The sequence below is a fragment of the Gekko japonicus genome, unplaced genomic scaffold, assembly GCF_001447785.1.
Source record: "Gekko japonicus isolate JY-2015 unplaced genomic scaffold, Gekko_japonicus_V1.1 scaffold2274, whole genome shotgun sequence".
NCBI classification, from domain to species: Eukaryota; Metazoa; Chordata; class Lepidosauria; order Squamata; family Gekkonidae; genus Gekko; species Gekko japonicus.
The window spans coordinates 240,785-262,681 of NW_015172616.1; the positions used below are offsets into that span (position 1 = coordinate 240,785).

At 40.4% G+C, this 21,897-nt stretch overlaps 2 protein-coding genes across 2 annotated transcripts in view; one reads left to right on the forward strand and one right to left on the reverse strand.

Annotated features, from left to right (window-relative positions):
* The window catches only part of USP49 (ubiquitin specific peptidase 49), an 18,044-nt gene extending 11,305 nt beyond the window's left edge, over positions 1 to 6,739 (forward strand). The window contains exons 4-6 of the mRNA XM_015421655.1: positions 3,382 to 3,490; positions 5,145 to 5,350; positions 6,168 to 6,739. Of these exons, the coding sequence (XP_015277141.1) occupies positions 3,382 to 3,490; positions 5,145 to 5,350; positions 6,168 to 6,358 (506 nt within the window). The 3' untranslated portion in view covers positions 6,359 to 6,739. The remainder of the gene's footprint in view (positions 1 to 3,381; positions 3,491 to 5,144; positions 5,351 to 6,167) is intronic.
* Positions 6,740 to 13,497: 6,758 nt separating this feature from the next.
* TOMM6 (translocase of outer mitochondrial membrane 6 homolog (yeast)) lies at positions 13,498 to 19,724 on the reverse strand. The gene is made up of 3 exons (XM_015421646.1): positions 19,515 to 19,724; positions 17,344 to 17,448; positions 13,498 to 15,780 (listed from the first exon to the last, which is right to left on the reverse strand). The coding sequence occupies exons 1-2, from the start codon at positions 19,634 to 19,636 to the stop codon at positions 17,352 to 17,354; spliced, it is 219 nt and encodes a 72-aa protein (XP_015277132.1). The 5' UTR covers positions 19,637 to 19,724; the 3' UTR covers positions 13,498 to 15,780; positions 17,344 to 17,351.
* Positions 19,725 to 21,897: the final 2,173 nt, after the last annotated feature.

Consider the following 21,897-nt stretch of genomic DNA (forward strand, 5'->3'; position numbering starts at 1 on the left):
TCAGACAGTTAGAACTGCAGCTTGCAAATTGTTTACAAAATAGGTTTTGAATGTTATAAAAATTGGAATGTGTGTGAAAGTTCATGAAGAAGTCCCATATTTTCTCTACAGGAAGTACTATCCACCCCCACTATAGCCTTCAAGAATTTAGCAAAAGCAGTTCATGAACTTTTAAAATACTATCTTGAGGGCAAGAAAATTACATAAAATTTCAGATGCCTATTGAGACAACTATTGCATCTGCAGCATCTGCTAGTTAGTTCAGTAATGCCATGCCAACTCTCATAATTCAGTTTACAGGCTATGCAGAAGTCTGCATAACTTCTGTACTTTTGGTTGCCAACTGCCCTCTTGGAAAAGGGGGACATCCCTTCCCCTTATTTGCATCCCCACACCCTGCAATAGTAGGTTGCTGCTTAGGAGACAACGTTCACTATCCAGGACCTTTATCCATCATTCCCATCCCATTTAGCAATCAATTGGCACTTGGATACAAAGGATACACAGTAGATGCACAGGGTTTTTTCCCCTCTGGACAAGCTGTTGTATTCCACTTGCAGATAATCCCTGCATGAAGACTTATTTTTAGTTACAGATTATTGTCATAGGACATAACTATAATTTTTAGCCAAGCATTCTATGTTAGTCTTACTGCCCCTTCTTATGTTGGCTAGTGATTCATATTAAAAATTGACATGTAAATTCCAATTAGTACATTAAGACTGCAGAAAGAGAACTTTCAAATATGTTGTGAAATCACTGAGAGATCTGCCATTGTCTGAGTCTTTTAAATCATACCCTTTTATTTATTTTGAATAGGTCTTCTATTAGTTTCCATTGTACTAAGGTGTAAGGTACAGTACTAGAGCAGGAAAACAGCTGCAGAAATTACTTCCATGACATTCTCTTAATGAAGGCAATAGTGCAAAGTAGTTTCATTTCATTTCCCAGAGCATACAGCAGTAACATTTCACATGTTAACAGATACATGAGGGGAAATGTTGTAGTCTGATAAGTTCTTTATTTAATTCAAAGTCTGATATTCCTTCCCATTCATTACATCTAAAGAACAATGCCTGTAGAAACAGAACAATTGATTAATTAGTTTGTTACATAGGGATGGGCATGAATGGGGAAAACACAGTTCATGTCAGTTCGTGGTTTGCAGAAAGCCCAAAAAACACCATTAAAGTTTAAAGGGACTGCACAAGACAGCCCAAAACAGCTGAGGATCACCTCTCCGCTGCTCATCTGTTTTTTTGGGCTGTCTTCTGCAGTCCCTTTGAAGATTTAATGGACTGCACAAGACAGCCCAAAACAGCTGAGCAGCGGGGGAGTGCCTTCCCACGCTCAGCTTTTTTTGGTGGTTTTCCCGGGGAACAGAAAGCAGGGGTTTAAAGTCCCTCCACAAACCACCACAAACTGCTGTAAAAGTTTGTGCAAGTTTGTGACAGTAGACCTGTCACAAACTTTGGCTTGCAAATCATGAACACGAAAAATGTCGCTTCGTGGTTAGGTTCATGCCCATCCCTATTGTTAAATATTAACTGCACACATGGGGACAAGCTAGGTAGGACCCTGGGAAATCTGTGAGCAGATTTTCCCAGTGGTTTAAAAGGGGTAGCCCTGGGGGGGACACAATTCAAATCAGGGCCATAGTGTGACGAATGAGACTGGGTTTTAACCATTCCCTTTCACTTGATTTCACCAATTTGAAACTGTCCCCCATGGACTGTTAGCCCTGGAAGAGAAAAAGAGGCAAAGAAAGGACATCTGTCCCCCCCCCCCTTTCCTATCCAGGGTTAATAATAACTGAGGTGTGGGGTCAGTTTTCATCAGTGAACCACAGGGGCATCTTCTCAGTATGAATCAGGGCACCACATATCTGTTATTTCCCATTCACAGATTTCCAAATTTTACATTTGGTTTTACCCTTAGTATCATTATAAAGTACTATAGTTCTGTTTGTATCTGGAGTTTTCCAGGGGAATGAATTTCATAGCTAAATCCGCCTGAAGAGGAATTGGTAAAATGTAAGCAAACCACACAGTGGAGAAAGAGGTCCTTGTGTGTTATGATGGGAACTGGCCTATATTCTTGTCCTCTACCCTCTTTTCATAGTTGTCAGAAAATCTGTTTCAACAGGTTCCTTTCATGCTCCTCCTACATACTTAGGAATTAAGTCTCCTGGAAAGTGATGGAATTGGCTTCTGAGTGTAGAGTTTGAACTAGGTTTTAATTACAAGCATGATCTCCCTGTTGTCCTGCTTTGAACTGCAATTTTATTAGTGCAAATTGTATCCTTCTACAGTTCACATTAATAAGATAATGAAGTAATGGATCAGTAGAGCTGTCAGTGAAACGCTATTGTCAGAATACATGGAGTATTTTACTAGGCAAGAGGAACTCTCCTTTCCAGAGTAAGGACACAGTTCAGCCCTAGTTAAAGGACATTAAGTCTTTCATTATAAACAATCAGTGTAGAATAAGTCCTGCTGATTTGAGAGGGACTTCCTTGTGAGTAAACCTGCTTAGGGTTGTGCTGTAAGTCTCCTTTCTATCATTGAGGAGAAAGTTAGAGGAAGGGCAGGATGAGTGTGTGTGTGAGCAAAAAGGAGGGAGAATGCTTTTTAAAATATCCCTAGAAGAATAGTCAAAATTGCAGTTTTGGAAAACAGCTTGGCTTTCTTGTGCTTCTACCAGTCTTTCATCTCTACAGTACTTGCTACTGAACAGGAGAGTAAATCCCAGAAAAGTCAGTAGAACTACTGTGAAAGGCTGCTTGCCATCCTACAACTTATTTAAATATATAAGTAGCATGCAATGAAGCTAAAATTGACTTGTAAAAAGAATTCCAGGACTGGATCCCATTAATCCTTTGTACTGGCTCAGGAAGCCTTGCACAGGCAGAAGGGGCACTACTGGTACAAGAGGCAAGAGTGGTGATTACACTGGCTTTCCCCGCCTCACTGCAGTTATTTATTTATTATTTATTTATCATTTTCAATGTGTATCTCGCCTTGCCGGGAACCAGCTCAAGGCGGCGAACAACATTAAACAACAGTTGGCAACATTCATTGTTTGGCTTTTAAGTTCACATGGATCCTCCAGCCCTCTGACATCACCTTTTGGTGCTCATGGCTGACTGCTGAGAGAAACAGACTTCCTGTTGGCAGTGTGTAGGATCTAAGCCCTAGTTTCCACCAAGTTCCTGTTGTTTAATTTTGCCCACTAGAAGTTGCTACTAGAAGCCCAAGTTGCAGCATTGTCTGTAAGACCCTGACTCTTGTTAAAATTGAAGAGAAGACTGTATGTAATTCTTGCTCTTGAAACAGGAAACTAGTAAACTCATCCTGTTTTGTGCATTTCTCCTTCATGCAGGCAAACGACGGAAGTCTTCTCCCAAACCTCTTATTCTAAGTGAAGCTAAAAAGCAGTTAATGATCTACAGACTACCTCAGGTTCTCCGGCTGCACCTTAAACGATTCAGGTGAATGAAGGGGCGAGGGATTGTTTTTATATATCTGAAACAATGAAACAGATATAATATAATATTACTAATTTCAAAGAATGGCACTCATAGATAGCCTCATACTTTGAACAGAGCTAGAAGAGTGGTTCATATCCCTTTTTCAATTCTGTTGGACAATCAAAGTAGGAAGCTACAGCATTGTTCACTTTAGAAGAGTTCTGGCAAGATGTTGCCCACTGAATTGTTTCTTCACTCTGTGTGTGTGTGTGTGTGTTCAGGTCTGGATGCACATCTCATTTCTTTTACAAGTCCTGCTAATTTTTCCTCTTTGTAAATGGATTTAAATTTTTGAAAGCTGGATTGTTTCCAAGTATTCATGACCCTGAAGGGCAATGATCTCTTTTTCAAAGTTGGCACTAATTCTCACTGGCATCATCCTGGGGCATGGATGTGGGGGGAATCAACCCAGCCATTTATCTCAGTATTGGTGAAGCAAGTCTCAATGGAAAGTAGTAACAACAAAACTACTGCCATCTTGTTTTTGAAGCCACAAAATGTCATATTGATAGCAGCTCTGGCTCATGCACTACAACTACTTCCAATCTATCTGATTCTGATGCCTGTTAGGTAGATGGAAATTGTATCCAAGAGAGCAAACTGATCTATTTCTCCCAAGGGATGGTCATTTTGAACTCTGGTTGTGATATATCTTTTGCAGTGAAACTGATGGGAAATGAGAGCTGAATTCTGGCTTCTTTTGGCATGAAATTTTACTCAGAGCAGGTTTTCTTTTGGCATTTCTATCTCATTGAAGATTCTGAATACTTGCTTAAAAGAAGATTCTTTGATTAGACCCAGCTATACAATAGGGCTGTTTAAAGAGGAAAACCCATTTGGTTGTATTCATACGCAAAAGCAAGTGTTATTTTATTGGATAAACTGACAGACATCAAATCCAAATCCAATAGAACTTGGAACTGTGTTCTATTTCTAATGGAGAAACAATCTATCATGGTTTCCTAGAATATTAGTAATATGCCAATGCAATAATAACTACAGAGCTCTTCCAAGTTGTTACTGATTCTAAACTATCTTTATTTTACTCTCTGTAACTGCTGCTAGCCTTTTTTTTTTTTTGCAGGAGTTTGTAAATGAGCAATTTCAAGGGAGAAAGATCGGATAGAGAAAGTTAAGGATTTTTTTCAAAAGGGTTTAACTCACTGTTTTTCAAAGAGGTCATGATATTTGTATGCTGGAACAAATTTGGAAAGACAAGTGGAATGAAATGAGTTGTGTAAATAGCTGTAATAGATTATTTGCACTGTGTGTATGTCATGTTCTTCTATATGGTTTTTATATAAAAATAATACATAAAATATTTCTTATGTAATATATTAATCTTAAAATATTTTATATTTAATAAAATATTTGAAATAATATTTACATTATTTGAACAGTTTTCAAAATTTATCACACAGGACAGGATACAACCCATAAACTGGAGAAAGTTTGAATCATATGCAGTACTGACTATTTTATGAACTGCAGTAAATTTGACAGTATTTTAGCACTTGTCACTACCCAGCACTTCAGTGTTTACAAAACCTTTCAATAGCTTTGATGCAAATATCCACATGAAAAGTTCTTTTGATTGCACGTCTTTGTATTGCAGGTGGTCTGGACGTAATCACCGTGAGAAGATTGGGGTCCATGTCCTCTTTGACCAGGTATTAAACATGGAACCTTACTGCTGCAGGGACACTCTCTCCTCTCTTGACAAAGAGACCTTTGTCTATGACCTCTCGGCTGTGGTGATGCATCACGGGAAAGGGTTTGGCTCAGGACATTACACGGCATATTGCTACAACACAGAGGGAGGTGCGTGTGCCTTATTACAGGGGATTTTTAAAAACTTTCTGTATCTTGTAGATTTTTTAAAAGCTTAAACTGTACTTTTTCTACAATTTTATAGCTCAGCTTTTACAGTGCAAGTGCTGATAGTATATCTGCTAAAAGCAATAGAGATGAATACTGTTTTTTCTTGCTTGTAGCCCTTTGGAGTTGACTTGCATTGCTTGCTTTTTTAAAAGGGTCATTTTTTTTTCTTTTTCTCTCTTATCCCCTCAACCAATTGAACTAATCTGATTGCTTTCTGAATGCTTATCCTTTTGAGATTCACTAGCAGACATCTTCAGGCCAGGAGTCTCCACTATTAATGGAGAAAAATACTCTCCTCTCCTTGTTCTTGAAATTTCCTTTCATCTACCTTTAAAATGTTAGTGCAGTACTTTGCCATACAATTCTATTCTGATAGCTTTTCAGACTAACACTGTTAAACTGAGAAGCTGACACCTCAGTGGTATCTGGCTGAGATCCAAGGAGCCCCTTGTAGCCATGCTCAAAGCTGCTGGGCATACCCAACTGGATTTTTGATATATTCATTGAAAACCAGATACCATGGCATTTCACAAAGTGCTTGTTTGAGAGTCCCTCAATTTTAAAAGTTGTTTGCCATGTTAAAGCAAAATAAGCTCAAAGCCTCTTGGGTCTGTAAAGCTAGCTGCAGGGTTCTTTGGATCCTAGGGCAATTGAAATTCACAGATTTTGGACTGTATTCCCAAAATGTTTGTGTAGCAGCCGAAAGACAGTCAGGATATGGTCTTGCCATTAATATATTCTTTTCACTCCTTTTCAGGGTTTTGGGTCCACTGCAATGACTCCAAACTGAATGTATGTAGTGTGGAGGAGGTATGCAAAACCCAAGCCTACATTCTTTTTTATACTCAAAGAACTGTGCAGGGCAAAGCAAGTATCTCAGAAACACAACTTCAAGCTCAGGTGCCGTCCAAACTCAACGATAAAGACAGAAGACTGACACTCCCCTGAAAGGAAGCATTACTGTCTCAATCAGCTGGTTCACTTTTAAAACCTTTAGACTTCACTCATCTTAGCAGGAACAAATACTGCTGCAGGATTTGGATCGATGGTCTCAAAAAGTGGGCGTCTTACTGTGTGCAACTCTGTTCTATGAGATTGTAGCAGAACATTTTTTTTTAAAGAGACAAATGTATTTGTAAACCCCTTCCTCTTCTAAACAAAGCAAAGAGTAACAGCCTCAATGTCTTGGACCATCCTTCATCTTTCAAAGATAAATTTAATGTGGCATGGAAAAATAGGGGAATCCATCCTTCTGTATACAACCAGGATACAAAGCCATCAAACTGGCCATATGCATAAATTCCTCTAGAAGAATGCACAGGTACAGTAGAATCCCATTTAGTTCTTGCTCTGTTGTTGAGATGAACAGCTGTTGCACCCTCTGGGTGTAAATAACTTGCCCCATTATTCTCTCTTTCTAGTCCATCATAACTTGGGTACATGGAGGTGTACTGTACCAGACCTCCTTAAAGCTCTTTTATGCTAGCAAAATGTGGTCTCCTCTTGATACTCTTGCAGTCATTCTAGTTTGTTGGAAACAGATGAAGTCTGAAATTATTTTGGAATATTAGGAATATGTCACATACTTCAGATTAGGTCTTTGCTAAAATGTATGGAAACAATTCCTCTTCTCTTTACAAGGAGTGCTGAAAATGTGGCACAAGCTTAGCTTGAACTCACTTATTCCACATGTAACAATTGTATCAATTTATGGGAAAGCTCAGACTTTCAAAGCTTTCTGCTAAGCTTTCATTGTCAGTTATCATATTATGATCATGAAATACCCCATGAAATATGAATCCATTTGGTTACACAGTTGAGTAATAGGTTTACTGAATTATCATTCTTTTTTTAGCCCCTGTTATCATAACATATCAACTCTTGGTCAAATGATTAACAGCTTCTCATATGCTGAGAAGGATGATTAGGGATATAGCAGTAATCATGCAGATAAAGGGGGAAATGCCTTGAATTTCTTGCCCTTTAAAATCATCACTACTCCTTTGCTGGTTTTTTGTTGGCTTTTTTTTGGGGGGGGGTCAGAGTCACATATAGAAGAGTGCTCCCACCTGAATTAAGGATGGGTTGTATTTATCCTGTTCCTCTCCTTTCCGCAGTTCTCATATTCATGGAATCAAAATTGGCATACAGCTACAGAATGTTACCTCCATATTGTGAGGTTGTGGCATCCCATTCAGTACTTTGATTGTATGCATGCAGTCACCGACAGGGTTTTCAATACTATTAGGCATCTGTGGTAATTTGGATTAGGACTAGAGCAGTTGCTGATCTTTGTGACTACTGCTGCTGCAGTCCTGCAGAAAGGGCATTCTTGGAACACTGATATCTGTGCAGTTGGACATGTTGCTTCTTTTAAATCTGGAAATACTGATAGTTATGAACACACACACGTATATTCAAACGTACAGCACATGAAATATATGTCGCTTTTGTTGATTTTGTAGCTAGGCTGCAGGGGATTCCCCCCCCCCCAGCTTTGCTGTAATAGGGAATACCTAATTTTTCATAGAGAAAAGGGGCAGATTAAACCTGGTTGAATATGGATGAAGCCTCCTTGTATAGCCAGTGGAAATTGATCGAGTTGCTATAAATATTAAACACGTTAAAAGATTATGAAAAGGCTAATCTTGCAGTTGTAATGATTAGGTATCACTATTTATCTGCCTCTGGGTTCCTTTTTCAGAGCAATGCCCATGTATGTTTTAGATACCAAGAAACACTTTCAAGAATATCCCAGGCTTCAATCCCAACATTGTTCTCCTTGCATTTCTCTTTGGCTGCTGTAGATTCTGTCATTTTTTTAATGGCTTCCTCTGCCACTACTACTTTCATGTGTGTTAGGGCTCCTTAAAAAAATTGACGTTGCACAGAAGAAAAATTCTGCGGTGGTTGGAGAGAAGTGCAAGGGGAATGATGTTATAAGATCCAAGTAGGGTTGCCCACTTCTATTACAATTGATTTCCAAGTGACCAAGATCAGTTCCCCTGGAGAAAATGGCTGTTTTGGAGGGGGGACTCTATAGCATTATACCCTGCTGAGGTCCCTCCCCTCCCAAGGCTCCACCTCCAAAATCTCCAGGTATTTCTCAACCTAGAGCTCGCAACCCTAGATCCAAGCCAAATGCCTCTTCACCAAGTCTGCTATACAATGACAGAAGTCCAGCAGATGCTGATTCCTGCCTATAATCAGACAGGCCTATCTAGGGTTGACAAGTCCTATCAGGCAGCTGGAGGGGGGATCCTGGGTCCATTCCTGGATCGCCTGCCGCATGCACAATGACATCACCCAGAAGTGCTGTCATCAAGTCGCCAATGTCAGGGGTGGTGACATTCTAGTTTTTCGGCAAAACTCTGTTACCACAGTTTTGCCCAAAAACTAGAGCAATGCTGATAATGTGATGACATCACTTCTGGGTGATGTAATCACATTGCCTTCTGGGCCAGCTGGCCGATGGCAGGGAAGCCGCTCACAAAAAGCGGAGGTTCCCCTGCCCCCGGTGGGGGTCTGGCAACCCTAGGCCTACCCGCTGCCATGCATTGAGTTTGTCAATGTATGATGGCAAACGCTCAAATTACATTTGTAGTGCCCTGCCAAAAGCCAAATCCTAGCCTGTCAGTAGATGGTATATGACAAGCTAGATGATGTGCAGGGATCTAGCATATGCAGGGTTTTCAAACATTTTTCCTGGAGTTACTATTTACCCATTTTTTAAAAATCCATTGTTTCTCAGCCTTTTGGCTGAGTAAACAACATTCTCTCTTAAAAGTCAATCTGGTCTTATCAATTTACAATCTATCAGTAGCTTGATAAAAACTGAATGGTAAAATAATCAAAACAGCAAATCTAAGGCCTTTTTTAGACAGCAGCAGTTTCCTGCTTAGCCCTAATCTGGAACTAGAGGGGAAAGGTAGTGTAGGATTTTTGCACACAGCTCGGACTGTGCCATACATGTTTATTCCATGGATCTGTGGTTTAGACTAGTAGAGATTAGCATGGCCTTCATGTAGTTTGCAAGTACTGGGTACAGTGAATCAGCACGCTGGAGTAGTTTTTATTTGGAAACGTCCTTTGTAGTAAGTTTACTTAATGAAGTCCAACTTTCCAACAGCAGCATTATAATTCTATTTTAAATAAAAAAATCTACACAGATAATGATAGGCTGCGGTCACACGTAACAGAAGCCACACAAGTGAGACGGAAAACAGCCGGAGTTTCCGGGCGCGATCTCACCAGCACATCTGGGAAGCGTAGCACTCCCGTGGCTCAACCGAGGCTTCCAGCCGAAACTGCGTGGCAAAAAACTAGTACCTTCGAGGTACTAGTTTCCGGAAACTGCGGGGCAAGGGCGGGCGTCTGATCACGTTTCCGGTGGCATCCGGCGCCCGCCCATGTCCCCTTGCAAATAAGGTGGGGTTTTTTTGTCCAAGTCTCTGTGGATGCGCATGCGCACCCAACGGAGCATGCGCATTTGTCATGTACACAAAAATAAAAAAGTTTGCCGCAGCGCGCGCTTCTTTGTTGCGCGCCGGCTTGTCCTGTGATCGGCACCTCTCCCTTGCCATGGAACCTCCACAGGACCTCCACAGGAGGTCTGATCACGTAACTGCGCAGTAGTTTGCCCCAGGGCAAACAGCCACGCTTCTCCTCTGCAGTTTCCTGCCCGTGTGACCGGGGCCATAGTATAGTAACACTGCTGTGAAGCCAGATTTTTTACTGTTAAAGTCATTAACTTGCCAAAAAAATCTAACCTGCTCTAGTCCCTCTTAGTGGTATTTTTCTGCAGAGAAATCAATAGGTAAAGCTTTGTTTTCACACTACGAAGATCACTCTCAACGTGCTATTTGTCAGCAATGTGAAGGTGCTGATAAGGGCACAGCTAAAGAGGCTTGTGACCCTACTACTTGGATAACACCTAGATTAGATGTATAAAAAGGGGAGGTATCAATATTGAAAGGGGTGACATGGAAGTAGCCATGAAGCCATATCTCCCCAGATTCAGACATTAGTGACTGAACTCATAAATAATGGAGATACATTAAATGTGGGAAAACATGCAATTAAAATTTATTTTAGTAGGGAAGGAAGTAACTGTACTTTGAATTAAACCTGCTGTTTCCAACACTGTGAGGTTTCTAGTAATCAGTTTTTATTTGGAAGCGATAATAGCATTTTTATGCTGTTTCTTTCTGTATCTGTCTACTGCAAGCAGTACTCTCAATATGCTGTACACTGTTTTAAAGTGTCCTGGTTGACAGAAAAATTAATTACACTTGACTTCTCATGATAACTGCATTTGTGCTCTTACAATAGAAACCCAACAGAGTAAAACATTGGCCATGTCTTCCCACGTTAATTTTCCCAGCCACATTTAGCTCTTTATGTTGCATATATGTTAAGGCTATTTAATCATCCCTGACCCTGATGACAGTTATTACTGAGAAGTGTTTCGGTCACAAGGTTGAGTGCACAAGGTTACAAGTAAACACATTCTGGTATGGTATGACCACAAAGCACCTATGGTTAAACTTTTCTTAAGACTACAATCCTAGCATGTTTAGTAGAAAGCAAGTCCCACCAAACTTAGAATGGTTTATTTTGAATAAACATGCTTGGGATCAGGGTACAAGAAAGCTAACTGCATTTAAAAGTAAGAGTTTTACCATTGTGAAAGATAGCAAAACTAGTTCTGTCCATATAGCTACAATTGTTTTGGAAAGCAAAAAGGTGGAGCAATGAAATACAGTACATGGTTGTTGTTTTTTAAAGGCGGCTTAAGGGGCCAAGCATTTTATTAACTTAATGTAATTATTTCAAGGTCTCTGCAATCTGTGAAAGCACAAGGAGCCACTGACTGAAATTACGGGGCTTTTAAGTAGTGAATAATGCTCCTTCAGTAAGTTTGGAGGACTTTAATTGCCTGCTCCCTTTGCTTGAAGACAGAACTGCCTGTAGCAGACAAGTCAAGTTCTTCTCCTCTCCTTATGTTTAGGCACACTAACTTGTACCATAACATCACCTTGTGAGTTTCCTTGCCTTGCCACTAAAAGAATGCACATGGTTTGCCAAAACAGAAGACTGATTGGGGAAAGAACTTGCCTCAGGATGCTGCCACTGAGTCAGCCCCATGTTGAGTGTAACAAGTAGCTTCACCCTGAATCTCACCATCTTTAATCTTTTAAAACAGACAAAGGGTTCTTTGAAATGTCCTCCATATTTGTAATCCCAGGCACATACAGACCTATTTTTAGTTTCATGCACAGCTTTAGTACTAAATGGCAACCTGCATTATCTAACTTCATCTCAGTCTTTAAATTTGTGAGGAAAATTATATTATCATGGAATTCCTTTGTATCTGAGGCCCAGAATGGGAGCTGAGAAAACATTACTGACTCTATAAACCAAACAAATTAATTAGGACAATAGCCCAGCATACTGCCTGTCAAGTTGTGATGTTCTTTTGTGTTGCTTCCAAACTTCAGGGAAACCATAACACACCCATATGTTAAAATGTAGAAAAAAATTGGAAATGGTGTTAAATGTGTCCTATGGACTCACAAGACTTTTAAAAACAAATGTTCTTTGATATACTTTGATATAGAGAAGGCCTCTTTCTGATTGTACAATTCCATATGCTGTGTGTGTGTCAGGTGTGTCTGAGAGAAAATTAGCAAATGGGTTTTTACTGTCAGCAAATACCCCACCTCAAACTGCAGCCACATTCAAACAGTATTTGCAGACTGAAGATAATTTGTATGAATGGAGTGAGTTGGGATGGAATTAGTTTTACCTACCGATAAAGCTTTGTGAACAATTTTTTTAAGATGAAAAAATTGGTGCCTTGTATCTAATTACATTTTGCATGGGACACAAGTTTAACGTTTTTGGGGTGTTTTTTGTTCTCCCAAATCTGTGTCTTTACAATACTTTAGTACCATTGGCTTTTTTTACATTTCATATCTGTATGTGAATGGGAAAAACAGTTTCTACCAGCAACTTGATATATCTTACTGTGTGTCTACACATTATTTCTAATGCAAATGACTTGCTCAAAAGTAGATCATAGTGTTGGTTTTTGTTTTTAATCTTGGTCAGTAAATACTTTTTCAAATTAGGATTACTTCTCTAAGCAGGTACTTTCCCCAAGTACTATGTGTGGTGTGGAAGGTAAAAAGCTCCTGGAGTTCCTCTTAACAGCACTTAAGAAAAGGCTCATAAAATCACTGGTGCCTTGCAAAGATAACCATTTTCTTTACCATGGTACTACTACAGAGTTCCTATTAATAGAAAAGCAACCAATTACTCCTTGATGTAGATAGCACTACACACTGAAAATGCATATATATAGTTGGGCTTAGAGAAGCTAAATTTTACTTTGTAAAGGTGCTTAGCAGATAATCCAGTATCTGCTGAATATTGCTTTTTGATATCAGAGCCAGCAACTGCTCTGAAATGTGTCTAGGAATATCTGTTAGTGCCTCAACTAGACAATGTAGGCACAGTTGCAGTGTTTCAATATGCAACTACTGAAGGAAGTCATAAACAGACTGAAAAAAATACATTTAACTCACATTGCAGCACGGGAAAAAGACAGTTTAAACATACCCTCAAAGGTAAAGCAAAATACTGTGATGTACATTTGCAGAACATGTCTTTCTTTTTTATGTTTAATATACAGTAACCTGGAAAGAGACTTGAAAATGTACAGTTAATTGGAAGAATTATAAATCAACTGTTTAAGAGCACGGATAAAGTGAGAGAAGTAGTATTCACAGCTTCTGCCTATCAGGATGTCCTGCTTATTACCACAGGAAGGGGAGGAACAGGTACAAGGCAGCTCAGTTCCCTCACTACCTTTCAGTGCTTTTAAAGGATATTCATTCATATGATTGTAACCAGCAACCTTGTATCGAATAAGCAGGTCTTGCAAATTCAATTCCTACAAATCCTTTAAAACCCAAAATAGGTTAGTAAATCTGCTTTATGAAAAAATGCATTATTATTAGACTGAATACTGAATTTAATGTTTTGGCATCCAGTGCTGTTCTATTCAAGCCAAGAACTATTTTGTAACTAAGGAATCCAGTATGTAAAACCTTGGGGAAACAGGCTTTCTAATCCCATTAAGGGTTTTACAAATGGCTCAAACTATAGAATGCATCCTTATAGCTACTGCATACAGTTCCTGGTCCAGATTTTTGGAGAAATGTGTTTTTTTAAAAGATATCTGCAATATCCCAACAGTCAACACATAGGAGTGGCATTCCTGGGATGAGCAGCAAGAATAAGGTCATCAGTGAGCCACAAAACGGGAGCGTGTCTGCTACCCATATTGGCAGGTGGATAGATTTGAGTTTGTAGCCTCCTCTCTCCTACCACTACCCACCAAGAAAGGCATCTGGCTCCCCTCAATTGCTGCCACATCTTATTTTTGAGCGTACTGTCTTGCCCGCTGCCTCCAGCTTCAATACCCCTAAGAACATAGAGACAAGCATAAATAGTCTTTACCTGGTATTTAACAGCAAGGGTGGACTAAAAATTTTACATTACTGAACCATAAAACTTATTAGAGGGTTGCTTAGTGAAAATTTCAAAGGCAATATTGGATGCTAGAACTAAATCTTAAATGCAGCAGAAACTTAAGTTCAAACATAATAAATGCAGAAGTCAGGCATGAACTGAACCAAGTGTAAAGCTACAATCCTAACTCTGACCAACAGACACAATAATTTAAAATCGGAGTGCTAGTCTAAAAAAGTAATTGGCAGTAAACCGGTTACTTCATTTTCAAACACTGTGTAGAATGCTGCTATTATCTTTAAAGTGCACGGCCAAGTAGATTTCAAAAATCATTGGGTGCAAATATAGATCAAAAGAACTGTTCAGGAAAAGGCAGCACCTTCCAATATCATCTCCTCAGCTTCACCATAAAAGGTTCAACAGAAGTGCTACAAAGCCATGCATTTTTCTTAATGCAAAGTTACTTATAACTAACGTGTTGGAAAAGTAGTCTGCACCATTTTATCTCGGGGGGGGGGTCTTAAGCAGACACCGATACTAGTGACTTGTAGGAATCTGACAAATGCTACTACCATGTGTTGTTAAACAGATTCACTTTACACACTGGCAGCATGGCTAAGCCTGTCTCTACTACAAGGCTTTTTTATTATTAGGGTAATTGTGGAGGACATGGGTTGTTCAAACTTCATTTAGCTGACTCATACCAACTCATCACAGCTACTGGTCTTTCACATGGATTTAACAGCTTGTAAATATCAACCAACCATCATGAAACAAATGCAAAGCAGCAGATTGAAACTTTCTGTCAAAGGCAAGAAAATTAAGGTTTTGTGTTTTTTTTAAGGTGCATTACCTGGTTTTTGTTCCATTCAAATATCATCACTATTTCTGACAGGCAGATTCCATCCTCGTAGGACCAGTTCTCTTATTCCCTGTGGTGGAATCTGAAGTCTTAAGTAGAAATGCTCTGTGATCTATTTAGTGCCCCACCCACCCCCAGAAGAAGAAATTGCTCTAATAATAATTGTATAAAGGAACTTTAAAAGGCTCATTGTGGTGGCATTCTTCTGTGAAAGAAACAGCATCCTGATTCCTCTTTTACAATACTTCATTAGCAAGTGGTTTCCTGTAACTTCAAAGGCAATAGAAAGTAAGCTAAGGCACCGAAATGCTATGCAACACTAAACAGTTTATTTTCCACATAAGTCATGCAATCAAAATCCATAGCACCACACAACCATTATGCTGGCAGAAAATTGTTCATAATTCAGGCTCACCTAAGCCTTTTAAAATGTATTTTCCCTATGGATAGCTGATGTCCTACTTAAACACATGAGACTGGGGCTTGTTACTTCCTCTTTGAGTGTGAAATATGAATCATGTTTTTATGATTTTTGTAAATCTTTACTCTTTTTACCTTGTTTTTGTAAGCTGAAATTTCCTATTAAAAAAGAAAAAGATCAATGCACTGCCATGTCTTTATTTCATCTGTTTGTACATAAGTTAATTTCATCTGTGAAAGTTAACATGGTTTAAATAAACTAGCTTTTGACAAAATATAACATGGTGCTAGGCTGCCACTAGAGTCAACCATTGTTCCCCAAGCACATGAACTTAATGTACTGAAAAGAAGTGTACACAGTATTGTTACAGAGACTTTTTCCAATCCTCCTTATTCGTATTTGACTTCTAGCGCTGCTGTTGCCTCAGATTCTTTAGAGCAGGCACCATGTGAAAGGTAATATCACAGCTTAGCGATCAATCACAACTCATTTGGTCATACAGCACGAGGGAAAGTCTTCAGGCTTGATGGAGGTCTACTTTCTTTACATCTGTAATCAAGTATTATAAGAATTAGAGGGGAAGTAGACAGCTCAATAGTTTCCACTCAAAAAGCATAACCTCCACCAACTGTTAAGAGTTGTGTAACCCCATGTTTATTTTCAGATTTCTAGCTTTTATTGCCATGTAAAGTTGTCTGGAAAATGTCAAGTGTCTAAAACACACACTATTTGTTTCCCCCCTCAAATTTCATATCCAATAGTGACTTAGTGATGTAGCAATTTGGAGGGAACTTGTAGGATGGAGAAATCTGTGTGCTTTCCATAATTCCACACCCTTCCAGGAAATAATAATATGAAGAAATTACAGGTGAATGTTTCAAGCCCATCCATTTTAAAGAATACAACATTGCTTGCTACGCATTGTCATTTACGGGTGGTGACCCAGAGCTGCTAACATGCATACATGAACACAAAATCCAAGGTAACATCTCTCTCTCTAGGCAGACTTGGGGAAGTATAACATACATCAAAATGCCTTCCTTATGGCATGTATATTTACCAAGCCCTTTTTTTTTTTACCTAAACTGTAACAAGTGTTCAGAGTATCTCTAGAACTTTTAGTTTTGTTTAGGTGATGCCAGAGAAATCTGATCCCTTAATGTATTTTATCAACAAGGACCACCATTATTTTTTTTCTGTATGGAGTTTCCATCAATAAACATAAAGAGAAAGAAATTACTAAATGGCAGTCAAAGGTAAGCCCAAGTTAATGTGATTTTCAGTTGTTCAGTGTCAAAATGCAGGTTGAACTAAATTAGGATGCCTCCTTTTGGACAAAATTCCAGATTTTGGAAATTTCCTTAGAACAAAGTTCAAGTCCAGTGGCACCTTTAAGACCACCAAAGTTTTATTCAAGGTATAAGCATTTGTGTGCACACACGTCTTCAAATACAACGAAATGGAAGTTAGTGGTCCATACATATAGGTCGAAGGTGAGCAGTGAATTAGCATGCAACATTATGAAGATGTTTAACAGAATCTGTTAAACATCTTCATTATGTTGTATGGATTGGTAACTTCCATTTCATTGTATCTGAAGAAGTATGCATGCACACAAAAGCTTATACTTTGAATAAAACCTTGTAGGTCTTAGAGGTGCCACTAGATTCAAACTTTGTTCTGCGACATCAAACCAACAAGGCTGAATCTATCTTTATGAAAATTTCCTTGAAATTTAAGGTACTTTAAACTATGTTTATAATTTTGAAACAGACTTGGAACTAGAGCTGGTTTTAATAAAGGAACAGAGAAGGCGGAGGGTGAATAGCTTCAAAAGTGGAAAAGTTAGACAAAGGTTCTAAACCAATCTTACGTAATAAACAATTATTTTGTCAAATAAAGGGGACAACACTCAGTCCTCCCAAAATTTGAGGCACAACAGACTAGTTTCATGGGCTTGCATTAGGAACCTAAGAGTCTACCCAAATCACTTGTTTTAACAAGCTATGGCTGCACAGAACATACAATGACTCAATTTATTCAACGCCTCAATGAACTGTTAATGCTAAGTGGTTTACAGTACACCCCACCCGCATATACTTGGCTACTCACCTTCTCTGCTATGCAATAGGCTGGGGTGCCATCAGATCAATGTCTGTTAAGTTCTTGGCTACCCAAACTCCCACAGCAAAGAGACCCAGGTTAACTATGAGGTTCCTGAAACAAATTCAGAGAAATGTTTAGTGATTAGCTGAGTCAGCAGATATCACTGTCTGCTTACACAAGAGTCTGCTGGAGGATTTCCTGCCTAGAGATGTTAATACTAGATATAAATGTGTAAGGAATGGCACATAATCACAGCTGAACAGTCTTTCTAATGGCTAAACATATGCCAAAGCTGCAGGGGAAGAGGATGCACAGTTCTTTGCTACCTGTTGAGGAAAGCCATGCTGGTTAGAACCTGTCCATATTGCCCTCCCTCTTTTCATGTAGTTAATGAAGTATGCACAAGGATGGAATGCATTTGTCTGCTCCTGCTGCTTATTTTCTATTACCCGCTGTTAAATTTTGCAAAACTTAATTATATGATCAAGTGGAGGAATAAGCAGAACATAGCATACGTTTGGATATCCAGTTTTCCCCTATCAGATAAACCCTGCACAAGGAACTGTAAACATTCATCATTTTTGTTTATACACACTCATTTCAGAAACAAAGTAATTTTCCTTTAAAATGTGGCAAACTTTTATTCCAAGAACTACAGTTCTAGACTAGATGATAAACTCCACAAACTCTACAGCCATTATTTATACAGAGGAATACAGCTACAGAGACTAAATCAATTAGGTCACAACATTTGTAAAAGGTGACCATAAATCTGTGTCCTGAATGGAAAGAGACACACAGCTCAATAACTTCACTATAACCACAATGAAAAATATTAAATATTGATTATTGACATCCAGGGACAAAGGAGCTATTTATTTCAGCTATTCTGCAAAAGTCAAGTCCTTAACTGAATGACAACAGTCGTTTTCAACTTTTCCACAACTGGAATTCACCTTCATCTCTAGGCATCAGCATGGGATCACTTGAAGGGGCAAGCATATGGCATGAAGTCATGGGACAGGAAAATGGAGGGAACAGTCTTTTGCCTGACTTAGAGACCCCCCTCCCCACAACTGACCTCGACTTGTTGTGCTGCTCTTCTCATTGTGCATACAAAGAAATGCAGAAGGCACAAATGCCCTTGCATTATATGTGTACCCACCAGCAGGAGATTTTCCCAACAAACAATGCATTTAAAAAGGCAACTTGTAGAAACATATTTTGCAGGTTGGGCTCCACAATCCACTTAAAGATCACTGAGCTACAATACTGCAATTCAGTCTATGCAGGCTTACCCCTGAGACTGATCTGGAAATTGCAGCTGGTACAAAATGCTTCTATGCTCTATTAACCAACGCAGTGCCCTTCAGGTGGCGATTTTGTTTCCAACATGCACACCTCGCTTGACCTTCAAGCCTTATTTTGTAACAGCCTCTAAGGCTCCCTTTTTTCTACCTGCGGCCATGCTTGCATGCGTATTTTACAGAACGACCTCTAATAAATGCAAATAGACTCCATTCCCTTATTTAAGTGAGCTCCAATAGAGAATTAGTTATGCCACAATAAAACTGTTAAGATTTTTAAGATGCCACAGGAGTTTGTTGTTTAGGCTGGCAGAACTCAGCGCGATGGGCAAGCTGCCGTTGTAACGTATACGAGCCACTGCAAAAGCCATTTAAGACACGCAGAGGGCCACGATTTATAAAGCAGCGAAGACCAAAGAACAGAAGTCTGCTTAACGCCGAACACACCACCCCCGAAACACTTTCTGCCCGGCGGCATTTACTGTCTCGTCCCTTCTGCGGTGGCTCAAGTGGTTAAGACGCTGAACTGCAGGCTATGGAAGGCCGTTCAGCAGTTCAAGACCCGAGTGTGCCGCATGACGCAGTGAGCTCCCGTCTCTAGTTCCAGCTCCTGCCAACCTAGCAGTTCGAAAGCAAGAAATTGCAAGTAGATAAACAGGTACCACTTCGGTGGGAAGGTAACAGAGTTCCGTGCACCTTGGTGTTTAGGCATGCCGGCCACGTGACCATGGAAACGTCTTCGGACAGCGCTGGCTCTTCGGCTTTGAAACGGAGATGAGCACCGCAACCCTAGAGTCAGGCTCGACTGGCTTTCGAGCGAGGGAACCTTTACCTTTTACCCTTCGCTTAGAAACGCAAAGCAAGGCACACCTGCGGAAATCATTGCGGTCGGTGGCGAAGCGATAGACCCCCCGGACCCAGCCTCGCACTCCTTCGGGTGTCACCGCACCAGAGGAGCCTCCGCTAGCTCCCCCCTGCCCGCTCGGAGCCATGCCCGCCGCCCCCGCCGCCACTTCCCTTCAACGCCAAACGCGTGCTTTTCTCAATGCCGGAATTGCCCTCCGGCCGGCGCGGACAGTAACGTCAGTTCCGGCGAAATTCTCCACGTCAGTTCCTAGCGGGTCGAGGTAGAGGAGAGCGCTGGAAAAGGGAATCGCGAAAAGCGACTGGTTACTGGAGCGAAACGCCCTCCCGGCTCAGCTTCAGAGCCGGAGAGATCGCGCGCATCCCCGAAAGGAATCCGGTTCTTCAAATACGCCTGCGCAGCGTTTGGCCGAGGTCTTTTTCGGTCTCTTAAAACCGGCGTCACAATTACATTTTCCTACGACATCCGTTAACCTGGTTGTCGGGGGAGAGAGGCAGAAAATGGCTGTGAGCAAACGGTAGGAAGCGGACATAGTAAGGACTGCGTCACTTGTGTGGTTATCACGAGCACGGAGCTGCGGCAATAAAGATCCCCTTCCCTTCCTGCAAGCAAATAAAGGAGAAAATAAAACTCGTAGCGCCTTAAAAATTACACTCGTTTTATGCTTTAGTAAATCTCTACAACCCAGTAGGTCCTCAAGAGACCAACAAGGTTTTCGGGTAAGCTTTCAAGCGTCAAAGCTCGCTTTGTCAGATACGAAGGGAGTTTTGACTATGGGAAACTTACACCCCGAAAATACTGTAGGTTTCTTAAGGTGCTACTGGACTCCAATCTAGTTCTGCAGAACGAGTGGGCTACCCTGGGAAAACTATCTTTAGTAAATTATCTGGTAGCCTTTGAACCTGCCACAAGACTCGTTTTTCATTTTGCTGTCACAAACTGACCCTGCTATCCTGGGGTGTGTGGGGGGGGGGAGGGATTGACTGTCTTTCCTTTTAGTGTCACTAGATGCCATAATATTGCCAATGTCCCATAAATAGTACTGATGTCTAGACTACAGAGATCCATTGCGGTGGAGAAAATGGTTGTTTTGGAGAGTGGACATTATACCCCACTGAGGAACCTCCCTTTCCCCCAGGCCCAACCCCCAATTGCCCTAAATGCCCCCAAATGCAGCCACCAGGAAAGTCTTTCCTGCGTGTATGCAAAATCAGCAGTCTTTCCTATGGCTTACAGTATTTTATCAGCTTGTGGCACATTTTGTTTCTTGTTGCACAGATGCAGTAGTTGTTAGCATCAGGTAACACACTGATCTTGGCAACCAAAGCATCCTTTATTATTGCTAGCAAGCTGTACTTGTTGTGTTGGAGACAAGGGGATCTGTGAATATGAGAGCAAGTGGATCAAATGTTAGCCTCTCAATAACTGCCTCCCATACACATACTCTGTCCCTATTTGTAGTTTTCTGCACATGTGTTTGTATCTGACAAAGAATATAACAGTTCTTACATCTGAGGAAACACACTCTGGCTCAAGAAAGCTTATATTATAATACCTTCATTAGTCTTTAAAGTGACATAAGATTTTTTTGTTTTGGGTGCAGACTAACATGACTACTCCTTTGAAATTTGTTGTTAAACAAGGCACCGAATCTAGCCATATGAAGTGGAAATCCATCAGCTTCACAAAAGAGCTTACACAGATAGAAATAGACATTAGTTATAACCAACATGAACCGAACAGAGCTGGTGAAATTGGACTTTCTGCCTCCCATTCCTACTGTAGTTTGTTGTGCCTCCAAATATTGCCTTTCTAGGAGCAGCACTGGACACAATGTGCCCCCCCCAATCTGCAATGGGGGACGGATCTGATACCATCCCCATCTTCATCCTGAGACTCTGCAGAGCCGCTGCCAGTCTAATACTGAACTGAATGGACCAATGGTCTGATTCAGTATAAGGCAGCTTCATGTGACAGCAGACAGAAGCATCCTTCCAGTGATGGGAAACAATCATGCAATACAAGCCATCTTTTATCCCAGTGCAAATTGTAGCTGGACATCATACCAAACAGGTTGAATCTGACCAGCATCCTGGGCAGCAAAATGGAACAGATTAAGAACCAGAACTGGACTCTCATATAATGAACCAGCCTACCACAGATTCTTGTAGTTTACAAATCTTTTCAGATACAAGGTAAACCACCTACAGAAGGCACTTTGCTTCTCTACAAAAAGACACCAAGCTATCCCTGCATGTTACGTAGAGTTACAATCAGTGTTCCCTCTAAGCTGAGTTGGTCTGAGCTAGCTCAGTTTCTTAGCCTCCGACTCACAGATTTCTGTCTTAGCTCAGGAAGGACGGCTCCAGAGCAAAGTAATTTATGCAG